The sequence below is a fragment of the Ostrea edulis genome, chromosome 8 (assembly GCF_947568905.1).
Source record: "Ostrea edulis chromosome 8, xbOstEdul1.1, whole genome shotgun sequence".
Classification (NCBI taxonomy): domain Eukaryota; kingdom Metazoa; phylum Mollusca; class Bivalvia; order Ostreida; family Ostreidae; genus Ostrea; species Ostrea edulis.
This window is the reverse complement of record NC_079171.1, coordinates 42,726,507-42,745,839: the sequence shown is the minus strand read 5'-3', so window position 1 is coordinate 42,745,839 and position 19,333 is coordinate 42,726,507. Positions and strand designations below refer to the sequence as shown.

Here is a 19,333-nt window from a genome sequence, read left to right as displayed (position 1 = left end):
CCTTCATTTTAAAATAAATCCACACCATGAATAATTGCTACCGTTGCACGTAGTTGATAGGGCGTGGCTTGAAACTCTAACATATACCCAGGTTATTTATATCCTATACACTTCTATCCTAACTCGGTGATATTTCTATTCCAGCTGAAAACAGAATGCAAATCAGATGTTTTTTCCCATACCGATACAGCTGCAAAGGAAAAGAAAAATAGGAGGAATTATGTTATAGCACTAATTGTTGTGCTAATAATCATCGTCATACTGTCATCCATTCTCATTCTACAGAACGTGGAACAGGAACAAAAGGGAAAGGGTATCACAATTTTGCATGTAAAGCTTTATATATATACTATATACACAACGATTTATTTTTCCCAAAACTTCATCTGTAATATTTTCATTACAATCTCATTTAACTTATTGGAAATTCCAATATAAGTATCCAACTATTAAACCTCAACAAATGTGAAATATGTTTCTAAACACGCATTGTGTATGATTTACTGAACTTCCTTTACCTACTTATGTTACATTCCTTTCAATGAAACATCAAAATAGAAAGCTTTAACCATAAACAGCAAATGTTAGATGTAATTTTGTCGTAGTACTATCCATTTGCAGAGTACACTTACCCCAAAAATACACGAAACATGTTTCATAATTATTTAGGCAGAATAGTGTACTTATGTACTCTTTTTTCTTTACAGTTGAACAAGAATAAAAAAAAAATCCCATTTTTTATCACTTACCAATTGATAAGTCTTTTGGTAAACGTCGAGTGAAGTTTATATGTTAACTGGTTACCTTATAATGAAAGTTAACAGTGAATGAATGCGTAGTGTACAAAGATTCATAAAGCGAAAGGTAAATAGTGCCTCAACAGTTATGAAAGCAAAAAAGAAAAGAAAACTCCTACTTAATCGCTTATCGGAAATTTATGCCAAACGTATTACGGATAGCATTTATCTACTTTTAAACCCCAATAAGCGGGTTATCTCAAGTCCAATGGTGGTAAAGGCAGTATATGTAGTTTTTGCAATTCAGATGAGGATAAATTGTATCTTCGGTGCAGCATTCAAAACATGTACCTGTATAACTATATAAATTACATGTAACTAATGTCCCTTCTTAATGGTATTAAAAACACTTGTGCAAACGTTGTGTCTAAAGATGACATACAGACGAACGAAGGAGTAGACACGGTCCACAACTCGGTTATTTTAGTTATCAGTCATAACGTACAATATTTAATCATAGCATGTATACGATATAATGTTAAAAGCATTCATTAACTGATAACATTAATGATTGGTAAACACAGATCTAAACGGGTTCTGCAACCTTTTATCAATAAACTGAAGTTGCGAGAGAAAGAGAAAGAATGCTTTGAAGTAGTTTTTTTTTTTTTTTTGTATTTTTTCTGTTTATTGATTTTGTTATCAGCTTAATTGAATATTATCTATTTATAAGCACGAACAAATCAAAGACAGGTGGTTTGCCCTAACAAGTATTTCGGTACTATTGACATCAAACCCCGAATCACTAGTGGTAAGTCAAACCAAAAGACCAATTGATTTATTTTTATTATCAATATTAACGTGAACCTTATTCGTGTAAAGCAACGCAAACATTCATTTTAAAATCATTTGTACTTTATAGAATGTATTATATTTTTACATCATCTATTTTACATACCTAGAGCAATATGAAATTCTAGATTCTGCATTTTTGACAGGAGCTTCTCACCAGACATACCTCATTTGTTTCCTAGAAAATCTACCGAATGCTTTAAACACAGACAAGTCGGTGTATATTGTGGCGGAGAGAGATTTTGAGTTGAACATTTTTGACAAAGCCTTAGATTCCACTTCCACTTATATTAAAGTTAAAACGCAGATGGCAAATGTCAAAAACATAAATGTTCCGAATAGGATGATGCTGTCGTATTTTAAGATAGAAGAAAAAGCTATACTTATTGAGACCACAATCGACGCTTCTGTCATTATCATTGATGATTACAAAATATCTTCGGACAGCGCCATGGTTTTGCCAGTGAAACACCTATCTAACACTTATATAATATCTACTCCTGAGTACTCGAACCAAACATACAACTATGTTCAGTTTGCAATAGCCGCCTTAAATAAATCTACAGAAGTTAGAATTATATTCCGATTTGAACCCAATCTACCACTTACTGTTGATGGGATTGAGTATCAGGATGGTAGTGAATTCGTTATTGTTTTAAATGAGTTTGAGACGTATCAAATCAGGCATAATGCTGATTTATCTGGAACATTCATCAAAGCGTCGTCTATTGTTGCTGTGTTTTCAGGGAACAGATGTGCAAAAATAGCTTTTAAAAATAGAAACGACTCTGGATTCTGTAGTCATCTTGTTGAACAAATCCCACCAGTAGATAGATTGGATAATACGTATATTGCCCCGCCAAACATAAACAGGCACGGAACAATTCTGAAAGTTGTGTCGCCTTTTAAAAGCAGGGTGACATATCATGTTGGCAATAAGAAAACAACAGTGTTTTTAGTTCCACAAGGATACTTTGAATTCTCAATCACTGAAAACCAAGTTGCAGTTATTGAATCAGAACGACCCGTTCTGTTAACCAGTTTTGCTGCTGGATCAGACACGTCAGGCGATCCTTATATGATAACCATACCCGGGGTAACGCAGTACCTTAATGAATATACAGTTGTTACTCCTAGCAATTTTACAAGTAATTATGTTGCTTTAATAATTGACTAAAGTTCGTTACCGCACCTTACCTTAAACAAAAGAAGCTTAACTGAGTATATGAGGACATTTCATACTCCTGTGACAGTGAGGAAAGTTCGGTGCATTGTTCTGATGGTACATGTATCGGATGGCGCTATTAACGTCAAGACGACAAACAACGCAGTCTTTGGCTTGCTGTTATATGGTCATAGAAAGAACGACGGTCACGGATTTGCAGGAAATGTCGTGCTACCAGACATATGTGTCCCATGATCACCGCAGATTATGGATCGATGTCGATTTCTTCAACTTGTTCATTACACCATGAAAATATTCTATATACATACATTGTAAAAGAATAAACACACCTTCATTCTGCATCACCCTCGTCGTGCCACGTACAGTCCACGAAATATGTCATTACATACTTTATTTGATTTCCTTTTCTTTTTACCTGAATGAAATGAATAATACTGTATATGATACACTGTTGTTGATATTAGAGGCAACGTTAGGGTACGATATGACGTGTATGCAGGAGAAAGGAACAACTATTTTGTGTGGTAATTGTAATATCACACAGAACTCCAAGTGCTAATTATATTGTTATGAATATACTTTACTTCCACGGGGAGAATTTGAAAATATCAATGCTATCAGTAAAAATATTAATCACTTGACGACTGCTCATCATGCCATGGTCTACTTTAGAAGTTACACCTCTTCAAACACAATGAGGTAGGTTTTACACACAATTGCACGTCATTGCTGTGTAGATTTAAATGTAAGAAGAGTTTTGTTTCTTGATTGATATGAATTATTTCTTAATCAGAAATCGCATCCCATTAGATATTTATTCACGGTCAGCCGAGTAAAGATAGACTTTAGAATATAGAATATTTTGATACCCATTTCATATACGAGACCATAAAGGATTTTTTTTTTCAAATGTACATATAGCATTGTCATAATATGTTATGAAATGTAGATATCAGTGTTATTTGTCGATAATTTTCGAATTTATTTTGGTAAATTTTCTTTGAAATGTAAGCATAGCATTGTCATAACATTCTTTTGGTAAATATTTTATGAAATGTAAGCAGAGCATTCTCATAACATTGTTTTGATGAATATTTTATGAAATGTGGATATCAGTGTTATTTGTAAATAATTTTTGAAATATGAATATATCATTGGCATAACATTGTTGTTTTTTTTTTAAATATTCTATGAAATGTAAGTATAGTATCGTAATAAAAGTGTATTTGTAAATATTTTAAGAATTGTAGTTAAAGATGTTTTGGTATATATTTTATGAAATGTAGTTAAAAGTGTTTTTGTAAATATTTCATGAATGGTAGTTGAAAGTGTTTTTGTAAATATCTTATGAATTGTAGTTAAAGGTTGTTTGGTAAATATTTTATGAAATGTAGATACATCATCGTCACAACAGTATTTTGGTAAATATTCTAAGAATTGTAGTTAAAAGTATTTCGGTAAATATATTATGAAATGTAAATATATCATTACAAGTGTTATTTTGTGTGTGTGCAGGCATGTTGATATATTAAGTTATTTTTATTCAAAGAGGAATAACTCTAATACTATTCACTCAATCATCAATCGATACATGTATAATCCGATGCTGGTGTCTGTTTTAATCTATAGTGAAAATTTAATCAATTTAAAAATTCTCAATCTGGCGTCTCTGGGTACATGGAAAATGCAAAATAAGTAGATATATGAGAACAAAATACTCTCGTATGATTAGTTATGAAATATTAAAGTATTTCAATCCTCGGAGTTGCAAAAATACAGTAAAACCCTTAGCAAAGCTTCTGGTGTTGCCACTTTTTTCAAACCCTCGGGTGGAATTACCTTTAATTTGATGAGTACTCATAAGAGTGTCTTATTTTATATACCATAGAGTTTTATTAATTACACAAATAATGTGAATATAAACACTTTATTAGTAGGCTGTATTTGCAGATGATCAAATATACGTAATGCTGTAGAGCCATTCGATTTCGTTGGGTGCATTTTCGTGCAGTTCATGGATACCATTATCACACGAATTTAAAACAAAATTAAGAAGACATGTATAATTATTCAACACACGGAAATCATATCACAAATCAAGAAGGAAACTGTAAATTCTGGAAATCAAATGATTAAATAGTACAAGCATCCTGAAGCATGGCTACCATTATCAAAGAATTTGAAACCAAAACGAAGACATTATATATATATATAATGTTTCAAAATATGGAAACCATATCAAAAACTAACCCATCAACGAAACTAAGAAATCTTGAAATTGAATGATTAAATAGTGTACCAAGCATCCTCAAGCTTTAAGGCACTTGAATGAGTTTTAAGTGGAAAGCTGAATGAAGTGGCCAACCACTTAAAAAAAACATCTACAGATCCTGAAGCGTGCTGTCACACCTCCAAAGCGTTTGTTTCCGTTCCTTGCAAACCGTTTAGCGTTCCGTAAAGATCATCCATAGTTCCGTGCAAACCGTTCACCATTCATTGAAGATCGTTCATTGCAAACCATTTCGTGCAAATCGTTCCATACATGATCAAGCCACGTCGATAGAAACGTGCAGATCGTTCACACCACGCCCTTAGAAACATACAGGCCGCGCCGATCGTGCACACCACGTCCTTAGAAACGTACAGGCCGCGCAGATCGTGTACACCACGCCCTTAAAAACATACAGGCCGTGCAGATCGTGCGAGTCACTTCGACATGAGATCTGAGACAGGTGAATATTGTTGGGAAGTCTCTAAGACAGACTTTCAACAGTGGAAAATTGCAAATAATCGAAACTTAAGTTATTTAAAAACACCAAACAGGACAAAATTTGATACATTTATAACCCTCGAAGTATTTCTAACACCACAGGTAGTTTCCAGCAAGTAGAGAGGGATGATACATGTATATACACTGTATATGTCCTTTTTAGTTTTAATTATCACATGTTTTGTATATAGGAATAATTTGTCGTGTTACACTTGCTACAAGTCACTTTTTAAAATGAAAATATTTCCATCAAAATTGTTTTTTGGAACTTTCTGCATAATGCAAAAACCAACCTGTGTATAACGTAAATAAAATACTTGTAGAGCCCAGTAGCTAAGTACTTCGTTACTAGCTTGAAAATACGGATGTATATTTAATTGCTGTTACAAAATTTAGAAATTAATTTCAAAACTAAGGATCACCTCCCTCATGCATAGCTCTTATCCTTGGACGTATTTGGTTCCACCTTTTTGGCTATATTTAGCTCTAAAACTTCATAGTAATTTCGGATTTCAAAGATTTCGGTTGATCATCACTGAAGACACATTATTTGTCGAAATGTGCATCTGGTGCATCAAAATTGACACCGTATCAGTTTTACATTATATCTACACAAAATCTAAGGTGCCTTTTTTCATAATAGAGGTCAGCTAATTCCGGTATTTGAATTTAATATTTGTACAGAAGGTGTGGAAATCGGCGAGGGCAATTGAAATATGACAAAAGAGGTGTTTTATAAATTTTTTTCGCTCAGAAATGAATACAGCTTTAGATAGGTTTAAAATTGAGAAATATACAACAATCTAGTTAAAATTCTATGTTCGACAGGGGATGCTTACTCCTCCTCGGCACTTGATCCCACCTCTGGTGTATCCAGGGGTCCGTGTTTGCCCAACTATCTATTTTGTATTGCTTATAGGAGTTATGAGATTGATCGCTGTTCGTTGTTTTCAACTTTAATGTTAGATCCGCTCGCATATACTCTCATACATAACTGAATAATCTGTTGATCATAATTGTAATTCGTCCTTATTTGTTTTATTGATTCATACGTGTATTTTTAAATTTATTTCAATAATATTTTGATTGTTTCCTTTTTTATTTCTATTGCTCTTTCCTATCGAAGGAAAGAGTTCCTTATCGACTGGTTAATATTGAATGTTTAGCTGCACCCTCTCCCTATGCGAGAAAATGTTTCAATCTTGTTTGATAAGACGTCTTTTTATCTGTTGTCAAACACCTAAAACTGTATAGGTTTATTTTACAGCTGTCTTTGGGGCCTGAAACAGAGGCCTGAAACATAAAAATTGCTTATGCATTTCATTTTCAGTTAAGATTTAAACAGTATTTTATTTTGAATAACATAGTAAAGATTAGGCAGCAGGCAACGCCTATATAAGCCTTCTCATTTTCAGTGTAAATTCGTTTATGTTTAACTCATGCTGTTAATCCAAGGCAACGCTGCAATTCTGTTTCCTTCAATGTAGAAAGACATATTAGGTATGTAAGGTTGTCATTTATTTAAAATGACGTAAAATGAAATTGACTGGAAATACAAGCTATAATAGTGTTACACAACATCGTTCTCAGAGCTACAATATTGTTACAAAAATAAATGCGATAATGCGATAAAATACAGTATGAATCTTTTCTGAAAACAAAAGTGGTGCATAAAAAGTCCATGAAAAGCTAGGGTTGAAAAGGACCAAAATCCTAGGTTTGACCACCCGAATTCAACAGATCAACGGATCAATAAAAGTTGAATAATCAATATCACAAGACAATACACTTTTTGCATCTTTTTATTTTATTTCCTAAGTTAACCGTTCAGCGTTCCGTTCAATCGTTCACTGTTCCCTGCAGACCGTTCAGCGTATCGAGCAAACTGTTCCCTGCAAGAATCGTTTCGTACCGGTCCGTGCAAGTGGTGCAGTACTTCGCTTCATGGTCTTTATTTCCCCAATCGCATAAAAAGGTCAAGAGAAATATTTCTTCCTGAATACTAATCACACTTCCCCATCGTAGAATTTCAAATGCAGTATTATTGGCGGTTTTCATTGTGCCTTACACGGCTTTTACAAATTGGATACGTTGTGAAATCCACGGTGTATATAATATATTCAAAATTTGATCTGTTTATGTGGAGTTTTCTAAGAAATATATGTGGTAAATACATCGACTTTAGTCGTCTTTATGATGCAGTATTGTCTTAAAGGAACATTGCATTTCATTTAAGCAATATTTTTATAGGTATGTTTTTCTATCACATAAGTGAAAAAATATATTGTACTTATACTTGTAACTGTTGTGTGATGTACCAAGAGTTAAAATTCTAATATTGCACAGATTTTCATATTTTTTATGATCACAATTTATGTCTGTCGTATGGTAAAAATCCTCATTGATTTCTGAGGTACTGCTTTTGGGTTTAAGCTCTAATTTAACGCTACTCCTTTGTAAGATTCCACCCAATTTTCGTTTCTGTCATGGGACTGTCTCATCTGTTTCTTGGATTCAACAATTTGCAACGGTTTCTACATGAACTTCTAAAATGATATATGGATGATATATAATACCGTATTTGAAATAAGAAAATGAGAAAGATAGAGTCATATTACATGTAACAACGCGGTGTGATATTTTTGATAATTTTGTTTTGTATCAGGCAACTTGATATGAAGTTACATGTATGCTGGCATAAAAAATGGCATATTATTTCCATGTGGTTTCTAAGAAGACAATTCCCAAATAATTTTCTACACAAAAGTAATATTGATATTTTGTAGATGGCAGCTTGCAAAGAGAGTGCACAAAAATCATTGCCTCTAATGAATGAGAACATCTACACAGAGGTAAGTACTTGCACTCAATTGACACTTGTGCTCTAAATTGGTCATGTTCATGTTTTCTTCTTAAGTACAAGGATGGGGTAATGGTTCCATTATTGTCTTTCAAGATTGTACTAGAAAATCCACTCTTCTTATATATACACTGAATGTTTCACAAAAAAGTGCTGGTTCAACAACCACTTTAGGCATTTTGGATTATTCTATAGCTGGGAACTATGTTTTTGGAATGAACTATTTTGTGTCTTTAGATTCTGTTCGGCACCGATTTTGATTATTATTGTTCAACTACTGCAAGTTAGTATGTTGCTACTGTTGCAATTTTCTTTAAATGTGTTAATTGTAAATACATATTATTACTTGTTTAATGTGGAGTGTTGCTGGAATATATTGCTTTATATATATATATATATATATATATATATATATATATATATAAGCGCACTAAAGTTCCAACAACACCCGATACCACAAAGTGTTGGATCCACAACATCGATGCAAGGTCATGTATAAAAAGAATTATACAAAGCTCTACATTACGTTATGTAATTCTTTTCGTTTGACCTGAAGAAGGGACGGGTCGTCCCGGAAATTTGACAATCTGGCTGTTCGTGTCGTTGGTCATTTTAGTGCTTTGTATATATATATATATATATATATATATATATATACAATTGTCATACAACCTTGGACGATGACGCATTGCTAAAATATCCCACCATATGTACTTTGATTTCTCTCTAAATCCTTATTATAAAGGGTAACAAAACGCTAGGACTGTGTCGTTTGCGAAGGTAAATGTCGTTCTGTTTGATTATGTATCACAGTGTCTGACAATAAAAAGTCTGATGATCAAACTGCTTACGTTTTACCATTGTTGTCAATTTTAAAACTTATGTAAACAGAAGCGTTCACTTTTTTCATATGTCGAATCGATATATCCCATTGAACTCGATATAAAGGACATCACATAGTTTTCTATATACATGTATCGTCACGGTAGGTCAGTGGTAGAGTGTTCGCTTCCTAACAGGGAGGTCGTGATTTCAAACCCCGATCGTGCCATGGCCTAGGGCGTTGAAATAGGTAGTAACTGTTCATTCGCCAAATGCTCGGCATCTACAAGTGGGAATCACGGAATCCTTCGGATATGGACTTTAAAAAGGGGGTCCCTTGTCGGGACAGGCGTAGGCGTGGTAAAGCATCCCCATAGCTACAACTCTGAACGCTAAGCATAGGCCTTAATTTGTGGTACTTCGCCTATAGCTGTTGACGTTTCAATAACAGTGAAATGGTTTCCACGGGACGCAAAATAATGGAAAAAAATCAATTCATCTATGTCTGCTTAACCCGCAATTGGTCTCACATCTGGAGGTATGTTTTGGGGTCCGTGTTTGCCCTTGAGAATGTATTCTTTAAAGGATTTATCACATTAATCATTGTTCATTTAATAGTATTCACAATCGATAAAACCATGAATACACTTGCCATTATTTTTTTAACTTGGTATCTGTATCTCAGCAATTTACATATAACACATGGTATATTTTACCTGAAAACGTCATTCCATCAGTTAACGTTTATTCTTAGATACTTAGAGGAAGAAAATATTCTCAATTCGGGAGCTTGATTAAGAAATAGCAACAACCTGCATGTTCTTAGGTTTTGTTGAAAAAATAGAGACAGTACTTACTGCTCAAGATGCAAGTCCTACAACCAATAGGATATCCCGGTCGGTAGGGTTGTAACAATTTGAGTATACGTAAAGATAAAATGAATCGAAAATTATCACTTTTGACATATTTTGAAAAATCTTGAAAAGGACTAGCTATCGTGTTAAAAATCATATTTAATTTTCGTACATATTTCTTTAAATTTTGAAATAAAATGAATATCGTCAATGTCCCCTTCATCACTCCTATATGGTATTTGTGTCTTTCAAATGATTAAATACGCGGGAGCATGGTCTACATATAATGATCCTTTAAAATCTAGACTACTGACAAATAAGTTAGTGTGTCATGGGTATCAACAGTTTGGCGTAAAGTCAGCATTTCGCAAATTTTATGGGCATTATGATTATGTAATTTGCGAATACAAGCTATGACTAGGTCGACTCCCTTTTGTCATGTTTCATAACATTTGTTAGACGATTTGTACTATGGCTTAATTCGTTGCCTGATATAGATAGTGGACCATCAGGTAATGTTTTCTCCTCCTAGGCACCTGATCCAACCTCTGGTATATCTAATTTGAGGACTTTTTCTTTACCCCTTTAATGCATAAAAAGTTCATAAGTGAATGCTTTATAAACAGGGTCAAAGGGATTTTGTTCTTTATATGCTTATATCTTTGAGATTGTTTTACCTTTAGTATAACACAGATTTAATGCTATATTGTTAATATGGAAAATGAAGCATGGTAGAAAACATAGTTTCCTACAAAAAATGATTTTCTACATTAAATAGATAATTCACAGTCGATGTTCAACACTTTCATCATCTGTGAATAATAATACGCACAAAACTTATTTGACAATCAGTGCACTATGTTTAGACATGAATACATAAAGAAATCTTTATTTTGTAGTTTAATATTCGTTTTATTCAACTCCTTGAACCGCTCAACCAAGCTTCGCAAATGTAATTAATCTGTGAACTTGTTAAATAAAGTAAATAAAAAATTCAAACTATCTAAGTTGTGCTGTTTATCTCATATAAGTTTTATTAGAATTTTTGACTTAGTATATTGCCAGTTTATTTTTAAGTTGATAAGTAAAAATAGCAGTTATCTTTATCTTGCATTGATAATGTATTTTTAGTTCTTTACATAAACATATTCTTCTATATGGTAAATTGATGTGATGTTTGTGAGACGATACTTTGAAAAAGACAAATTAAAGAACAACTCTACTTAATACCTTTATTCTGTAGATACCAACAGAGGACAACACACAGGTGGCATCGATTGTAACGAGTGATCAAATCTACTCGGAGGTAAATGTTCTATCTAATAATTCTTTGTGACAGAATGAATTTCATTTATCTATTTATTTTCATTATACTTGCATGTAATTTAGTTAAATCTGATTGCTCTGGAAACATTTCAATATCACATAGTTACCTTCTGAGATCAGAAACTACGCCTTCCGGGATGTGAATACAGTACCAGCAACGTTTTCCTTGTCTTTTTACCGTGCTACTTGATAATTTATTCTGCAGATAACAACTTCCCAGGACAATGTACAGATACCATTGCCTGTAATGAACGATCATATATACTCAGATGTAAGTATTCAATATATACTGTTATCATTATATGTAATTGTAACAGTTGAATGAGCGATGAACTTATGGTTTCGTCAAACAAAATATACCCCTCCTCCCTACACACATTAATGAGGCGGACATGGACGCAGTGTTCCATATTGTAAAGTGTGGATAATATGCATAAACTCAACCAAAACTTGGGGGGGGGGGGGACAGCCAAGAAATGATCATGTATTCAAAATAGAAGATTGCCCTGAATATTCATCATTTTATAAGTATCTCGGTATATTGTTTGATGGATTTTCCACATTAAGAATGAACAGCGAAAATCTTGAGAAATCTGGTTGGCCCGTATTAAGAGCTATTATATCTAAAATACATACTAATGGGTCAGTAGTATTCAGGACATTTGAGAAAATTTACTTAAGTGGAGTCGCACCCATTCTGGACTACTGTAATATAAGGGTGTTACAAATATCAATATTGAATCTGTATAACACCGTGAGTTGAGGTATTTCTTGCTCATTTTTTGTTATTCAAGGAGAGAGTGGTTGGCTCTAATTTTGTATGTTCATCAAGTGGATACCATACGACAGTGGAATCGACTCTTTACAATTTCGAACGATGTACTAAAAAAGAAAATGTTCCTTTCGGATCTGGTACAATCAAAGAACATATATTTGTCACATCAAGTCAATTTTTTTCCAAGCCCTTGATATGTCCACCTATCATATAAATCGGATGGGTTGTAACTTAAACAATGTGGAAGAAAAACTTCGTCATGAATTTGTAAATGACTGGAACAAAGAACTCCAAAATGTGCCTAAACGTAACACTTATCGAAACCTAAAATTTATTTTCAAACAGAACAATATGTTGCTATGGTTATTCCAATATGGCATCGTTGTAAACTTACAAAATTTGGTGTGTTACCTAGTTACCTATATAATTGCAACAGGATGTTATAGGGGCTTTATCTGATATGTTGGGCAATTCATATTCTTCAAATAATGTAGGAGATGAATGTTTGGTTCATTGTACTGTATATTCAAATATTAAAACAATATTTTAACCAGTTATTGGTTTAACCCTACCGTAATCAATATGTCAGATTTAAATTAAATTTATCTTATCAAAGTTTGCTAAACAAATCGCAGAATGTTATTATTATGCATTTTTTATGCACAGGCCATCCTTTCAGACAGTCTAATAAATGAATAGTAAACATCATGCGTAATGCCATAGTATTTCAAATCAATGTTGTACTTTTAAAAGTGAAGTATAGGCCCGGCGTTTAAATCCCTGTGTGTCCAGGGGTCCGTGTTTGTCCAACTATCTATTTTGTATTGTTTGTAGGAGTTATGAGATTGATCACTGTTCGTTATCTTCACTTTGCTGTTATACATACATTTTCGTGCTGTGGTTGTATGTAACATATGCCACTATAATAAAGCATTTACTTGCTTATTTTTTGTTTTGTTTTATTGTTCAGAATGATATTGAGGTCTGGTTAAAATCCAGTCAGTACTAATTTACATTACCAGATACAGTCATTAGAGTAAGAGAGCTATTGAAGCACGATATCCCCGCATTTTATCGATGTTGCATGCATATCATAAATATCATCTTGAACTGGGCCAAGCAATGCATTTTTATCAAAAACAAATATAAATACAAATCCATCCGATTAATATGATACTATTGAGGACTATATTTTTTTTGTATTCTTTGGTTGACAAATTCATATGCATGTACAGTACCCGTAACGTTATTCTTGACATTTCTATCGTGTTCTATCGTGCATGTATCCTATCGTATCGTTCGTGTATCCTATCGTATCGTGTGTGTATCCTATCCTATCGTGTATCAGGTTTTCCGTTTTCTATCGTGTTTTGCTTTTATCGGGTCTATCGTGTATCGTATTTTGCGTGTATCAGGTTTTCCGTTTATCGTGAAAATCGTTTATCGTGTAGCTTCAGAAACTATCGGGATCGTATATTAAATCTAATGAAAAAGTAAGATACTTTCCGAAAGCTTTATTCGTTTTGTTAAAGAAGCTATTTTAAAATAATAAGAAATAAACGTACAACCCTGGATAAATAAATTATATGCTTTCGGTACATGTATATATTGATGTAAAACTTATACGGTACCAATTTTGAGTATTGAGTATTGAAATCCTTCAATAATATTATCAACATAATGTAATTATTTTGTACGTATCAAACTTTCGTTCTGTCTAAATTGTTACTAAATTTACAACATTTCTATCAGGTTTTCCGTTTATCGTGAAGATCGTTTATCGTGTTTTGCGTTGATCAGGTCTATCATGAAGATCGTTTATCAGGTTTTGCGTTTATCGGGTTTACCGTGTATCCTATCGTATCGTGTGTGTATCATATCCTATCGTGCGTGTATCGTGTTCTATCGTTTATCATGTCAAGAATAACGTTGCGGGTACTGTAGATACATATGCAAGGTGAAGATAACGAACAGTGATCAATCTCATAACTCCTACAAGCAATACAAAATAGATAGTTGGTCAAACACGGACTCCTGGACACACCAGAGGTGGGATCAGGTGCCTAGGAGGAGTAAGCATCCCCTGTTGACCGGTCACACCCGCCGTGAGACCCATATCCTGATCAGGTAAACGGAGTTATCCGCAGTCAAAATCAGTGTGCCAAGAACGGCTTAACAATCGGTATGTAACACGTCAGACAGCATTTGACCCAATGCGAGGTTGTATTGACGAACTCATACATTGAATATTGAATAATGAATTAAATGAATTAAAATCGCATATAGGTTAGTGTTTTCAATTTCAGCTGTGAGTGCGTTAAAACAATACGGGCGGATGTTTTCTTCTTCAATGACCAAATTTAGAATATTCCATTGTAATGTATCCTTATTAATAATATTCAAATTGTTCTGATCATTTAAAAAAATTCAACATAGATATAGCGCGTCGTTATTCAATTTTGGGGGGTTTTATATGCTTGCATAAATCGTAGTTTTTAGAAAAAAAATCTACAAAGATAGAGACAAAGTTAAAATATGTTTCATGCTTGAAATTGACGCACACAACCAGAGAGAGAGAGAGAGAGAGAGAGAGAGAGAGAGAGAGAGAGAGAGAGAATTATCTAGTTTTGAATATTTTACCGTTTGCATTTTGCATCTAAACACACCTAACTTCCACGTTTCAATATATAGTTTATTGTTTGATCAATCTCTCTCCCTCTTATTCTATTTTATCAAAATAATGGATGGATGTATAGCTCCACACCCGTGTAGATCCGCCAATTTGGCGTATGCCTGCATCATTTCACACATATGGGCATCTGAGGCAATTGCTATGGAGAAAGCAAACTCTTTTCGTTGTTTAATACAAGGTGAAGATAACGAACAGTGATCAATCTCATAACTCCTATAAGTAATACAAAATAGATAGTTGGACAAACACGGGCCCTTGGACACACCAGAGGTGGGATTAAGTGCCTAGGAGGAGTAAGCATCCCCTGTTGACCGGTCACGCCCTCCGTGAGCCCTACATCCTAATCAGGTAAACGGAGTTATCCGCAGTCAAAATCAGTGTGCCAAGAGCGGCTTAACAATCGGTATGAAACACGTCAAACAGCACTTGACCCAATGCGAGGTTGTATGGACGAACTAGGTCATTATAACGACCATAGAATTTGCGAAATGCTGACTTCAATCGAGACTGTTGAAACCCCTGTACCATCAACTTGTTTGTCAGTATCTTACCTCGATTTAAAAACTGCCTATACGCAGAACAAGCTCTTGCATATCGAATCAGTTGAGATATATAAACATCATATGCAGGTGATAATGGAATATTGCTACATAAATATGGGAAGTTGACGATGGAGAAGCTGTCATACAGTTGAGTTGTCAGTTTGCCGTTAATGTCTACTTTCAATAAAATATCTAAGTATGAAGCAGAAGTGGACGACTCTGTGGTGACCTTTATTCGAGCTCGCAGGGATATATCAAATCGACATATGAATGAACGCTAATATTGTTAATAGACAAAACGTCATCGATATAATTAAATATCGAATTGAAGGCCACAGTGAGAGATTTTTTTCTTCTCGCGTAGAAGTTTTTGAATAAATTCTGCTTCATATGAATATAGAAACAGGTCAGCAAAGGAGCACAGGGAATTGAATTCCATTAAACTTCAATTCATTCTTTTGTTTTCATTGCAATTTGCTATTTAAAATTCAACAATTTTTTTCGGGCCGATAAAACAGTATTTGGACTAGTAAGATTCCCAGTCTGTCTGGCAGAAAAAACTTTTAAAAACTCTGTAATTCTAATGCACTTTCGTATTTCTCTTGATGTTGATCTTTTTGTTTTATAGAATACGTTACGAAAAGTTTATGCTTGACGTTGTTTAGCATCATTCTATTATAACGTCACAATCAAAAGTTTTCCATCTTGTTAATGCTCGTTTAATAGCCTCAAACTTCTTTGTTTGATATGATCATTTAATAATTTCAAGATATTCAGTATAATAAAACAAATAATGTATGTAGTTAAGGGTACCATTGCAAATTTTTAACTCTCGAAACCAAGGTCAACCAAGGTTGCTGTGCATCGGTTGTCAAGGGTTCTTTTTATGAGAAATTTTAAATATTACCTTCAACTATATGCTAATTCCTCCTAGGGACCTGATCCCACCTCTGGTGTATCAGGGGTCCGTGTTTGCCCAACTGTCTATTTTGTATTGCTTATAGATCTCATCCTTAGACGATTTTAACTCCTCGTTTTTTTGTTTTTTTTGTTTTTCGTTTTTTTTTTTTTTTTGTTTTTTTTTTGGCACTCTGTTTTTCCCTAAAATAGCCCTTAGGGCCTACAAGTTTATGTTATTTCGGATTTCAAAAATTTCGGTTTGCATCATGAAAGAGCCATTATTTGTCAAAATACGCATCTGGTGCATCAAAAATTGATACCGTATACATTTTATATTATAGGAGTTATGAAATTAACCACTGTTCGTTATCTTCACCTTTCATAGTACGCCTACGCAAATGTCGCATGGATATATCAATTTGGTTATCTATTTGATCTCTAGTCACTTGTCGTTAAATAAATTTCTGTTAATTGTAAGAGAGAGTGAGAGAGAGAGAGAGAGAGAGAGAGAGAGAGAGAGAGAGAGAGAGAGAGAGAGAGAGAACTTAACATTAAAATGTAAAATTCACAATGTCAAAATGCGCATCTAATGCATCAAAAATTTACATTACGACCCCTGGGTCGAGGCCTCTGCTGCTGGACTGTTAGACCCCGAAGGTCTCTTCTACAGCCCAGCCCAGTAGCTAAGTACTTCGTTACTAGCTTTAAAATACGGATGTATACTTAATTGCTGGGATAAAATTTAGAAATTTATTTCAAAATTAAGGATGATCTCCCTCATGCATAACTGTGATCCTTGGACGAATTTGGCTCCAGTTTTTGGCACTCTGGTTTTTCTTTTAGCTCTTGCAAATTTATTGTTATTTCAAATTTCCAAACTGTCGGCTTGAGCATCACTGAAGATACATTATTTGTCAAAATGCGTATCTGGTGCATCAAAATTGGTACCGTATAAATTTTACATTCTAAATGTCATGAGTGTTCCAGATACTACATTTATATCCTGATTCAATAATACCTGTACACTTCTACCTGTAAAACTATTTACACTTTTTTACCTGTACAATTATTTACCTGCATAATTTTACCTATACAATTTTTATTTACTTCTACAATTGTTACTGTACAACTATTCAACTGTATAATCATTTACCTGTTCAATTGTTTAACTGCACACTTATTTACCTCTACAATTATTTAACTGTACAATTATTTACCTATACAATCAATTACCTGTACAATTATTTAATCGTAAAATTTATGAATTGGAAGAAAGCTGAATTTTTCTATAATTCGAAACTAATTACATATATTTTTTTATCATATCAGTCTTTAATTCCAAAATACATTACTATTTCGGGGTAAAGTCTCCGCAGAGACCCCCTTATAATCTTTACCTAGGGTGCCAGGGGCCCCTGGATTAGATGTATATAGGCATAGGCATACATATACATATATATAAATTTATACATATAAATATCTACATATAGAAAACACAAACATATATGCATACATACAAACATACACACATATAGTATACTGTTATATAACAAAATTTATTAACATGTTATGGCAAAAAAGGTTGTTATTTTTACGGTAAAACAACACAACAATAAAATAATGTACATAAAGAACCTGAAACTGCCATATGCGGGGTTAACAATTCAAAAGTTCATATCATAACCCCCATGGCAGCACTATAGGAGGACAGGACCCCTCCTCATAGTGGGAACTTCTTGCAAAATACCAGTATATAAAAGGTTCATTACAAAATTTTATTTGATATAGAAATATAGTTGTTTGTAATCAATTCAAATTGTTCAAAATAAACTCACATTGAAGCATAGTTAAAAATGTGCATATACAGATATCTGTCAGAGGTTTCATATTAGAAAAAGTCATACCTGCAAAAGTGTATAAATTACAATTTGTCTTTAATTGCTTTCATAACTTTAGCATATTTTTTGTCCTGAATAGCTACATTCATGTATTTCACCAGAACCTTTCGTGCTACCTTTCAGAGTATGAATATCCTTGTTCTCCAGGGGTATGCATTTATACTATTCTTAATTTAATATTCTTCATAGGAATTATGAGATTTATCACTTTTCGTTATCTTCACTTTTTCACATTCCGAATCACGTTAAGGTTTGGTCCGATAAAGAATCTCACTTCACAATGACCCGGGGTATCATGCATTAGCCGTGATTCATGTTATTTAATATTCAGGTGGTAAAGTTTCTGTATGAGGGAAACATTTTCGAATAAAGCGTAAAACAAACAAATACAACAAGGAAACCTAACATCACAATCAAGTACCGATAAACCTCCAGCATTGCATTTTAATGTTTGGAGATACAGGATCAAGAAAAAATGACGTCTTAAAGTTAAATGATTGATTACGAAATACCTCTCATAAATTAGAAAAGACTACGAAACAGTGGTACACTGTGGATAACTCCGCATACCTGATCAAGGTACAGGGCTCACGACGGATGTGACCGGTCGACAGGGAATGCTTAGTCCTCCTAGGCACCTGATCCCACCTCTGGAGTATCCAGTAGTCCGTGTTTGCTATCTATTTTATATTGCTTATGGGATTGCTGAAATTGATCAATGTTCGTTATATTCACCTTTCATTGAAAAGTTAAATATATGCAGGAACATATATCGAAATATTTCTTCACTAAGCTACATTTCTTCAATAACCTTTGTCTTTGTGAAAAGAACTCTTCATTTTAAAACAAATCCACACAATCAATACTTTCTACCATTGTACGTAGTTCATCGAGCGTGGGTTGAAATCATCACATATACTTATGGCTTTTCTCTCACTCCTTTACAGTTCTACCCTAGCTCTGTGTGATTTTTATTGCAGCTTAAAACAGAATACAACACAAATGCTTCCAAGCATACCGATACAGCTGCAGGGAAAGAGAATATTAGGAGGAATTATGTCATAGCACTAATTGTTGTGCTTATCATCATAATCTGTGTACTGTCATCCATTCTCATTG

At 33.7% G+C, this 19,333-nt stretch overlaps 3 protein-coding genes across 3 annotated transcripts in view; all 3 read left to right on the top strand.

Annotated features, from left to right (window-relative positions):
* The window catches only part of LOC125662394 (uncharacterized), a 1,158,266-nt gene that overhangs the window by 787,298 nt on the left and 351,635 nt on the right, over positions 1 to 19,333 (top strand). The gene's annotated exons all lie outside the window — the stretch shown is intronic.
* LOC130049087 (IgGFc-binding protein-like) lies at positions 1,295 to 4,258 on the top strand. Its single transcript, XM_056146199.1, has 2 exons — positions 1,295 to 1,548; positions 1,736 to 4,258. The coding sequence occupies exon 2, from the start codon at positions 1,897 to 1,899 to the stop codon at positions 2,764 to 2,766; it is 870 nt and encodes a 289-aa protein (XP_056002174.1). The 5' UTR covers positions 1,295 to 1,548; positions 1,736 to 1,896; the 3' UTR covers positions 2,767 to 4,258.
* The window catches only part of LOC125661734 (perlucin-like protein), a 13,105-nt gene continuing 2,107 nt past the window's right edge, over positions 8,336 to 19,333 (top strand). The window contains exons 1-4 of the mRNA XM_056146202.1: positions 8,336 to 8,397; positions 11,325 to 11,387; positions 11,613 to 11,678; positions 19,195 to 19,333. The exon at positions 19,195 to 19,333 is cut by the window's right edge and continues 33 nt beyond it. Coding sequence (XP_056002177.1) covers positions 8,374 to 8,397; positions 11,325 to 11,387; positions 11,613 to 11,678; positions 19,195 to 19,333 — 292 coding nt within the window. The 5' untranslated portion in view covers positions 8,336 to 8,373. The remainder of the gene's footprint in view (positions 8,398 to 11,324; positions 11,388 to 11,612; positions 11,679 to 19,194) is intronic.

Bases quoted from the DNA above. Each gene is read 5' to 3' on its own strand.
- LOC130049087 (XM_056146199.1), top strand. From the start codon at position 1,897: ATGGCAAATGTCAAAAACATAAATGTTCCGAATAGGATGATGCTGTCG.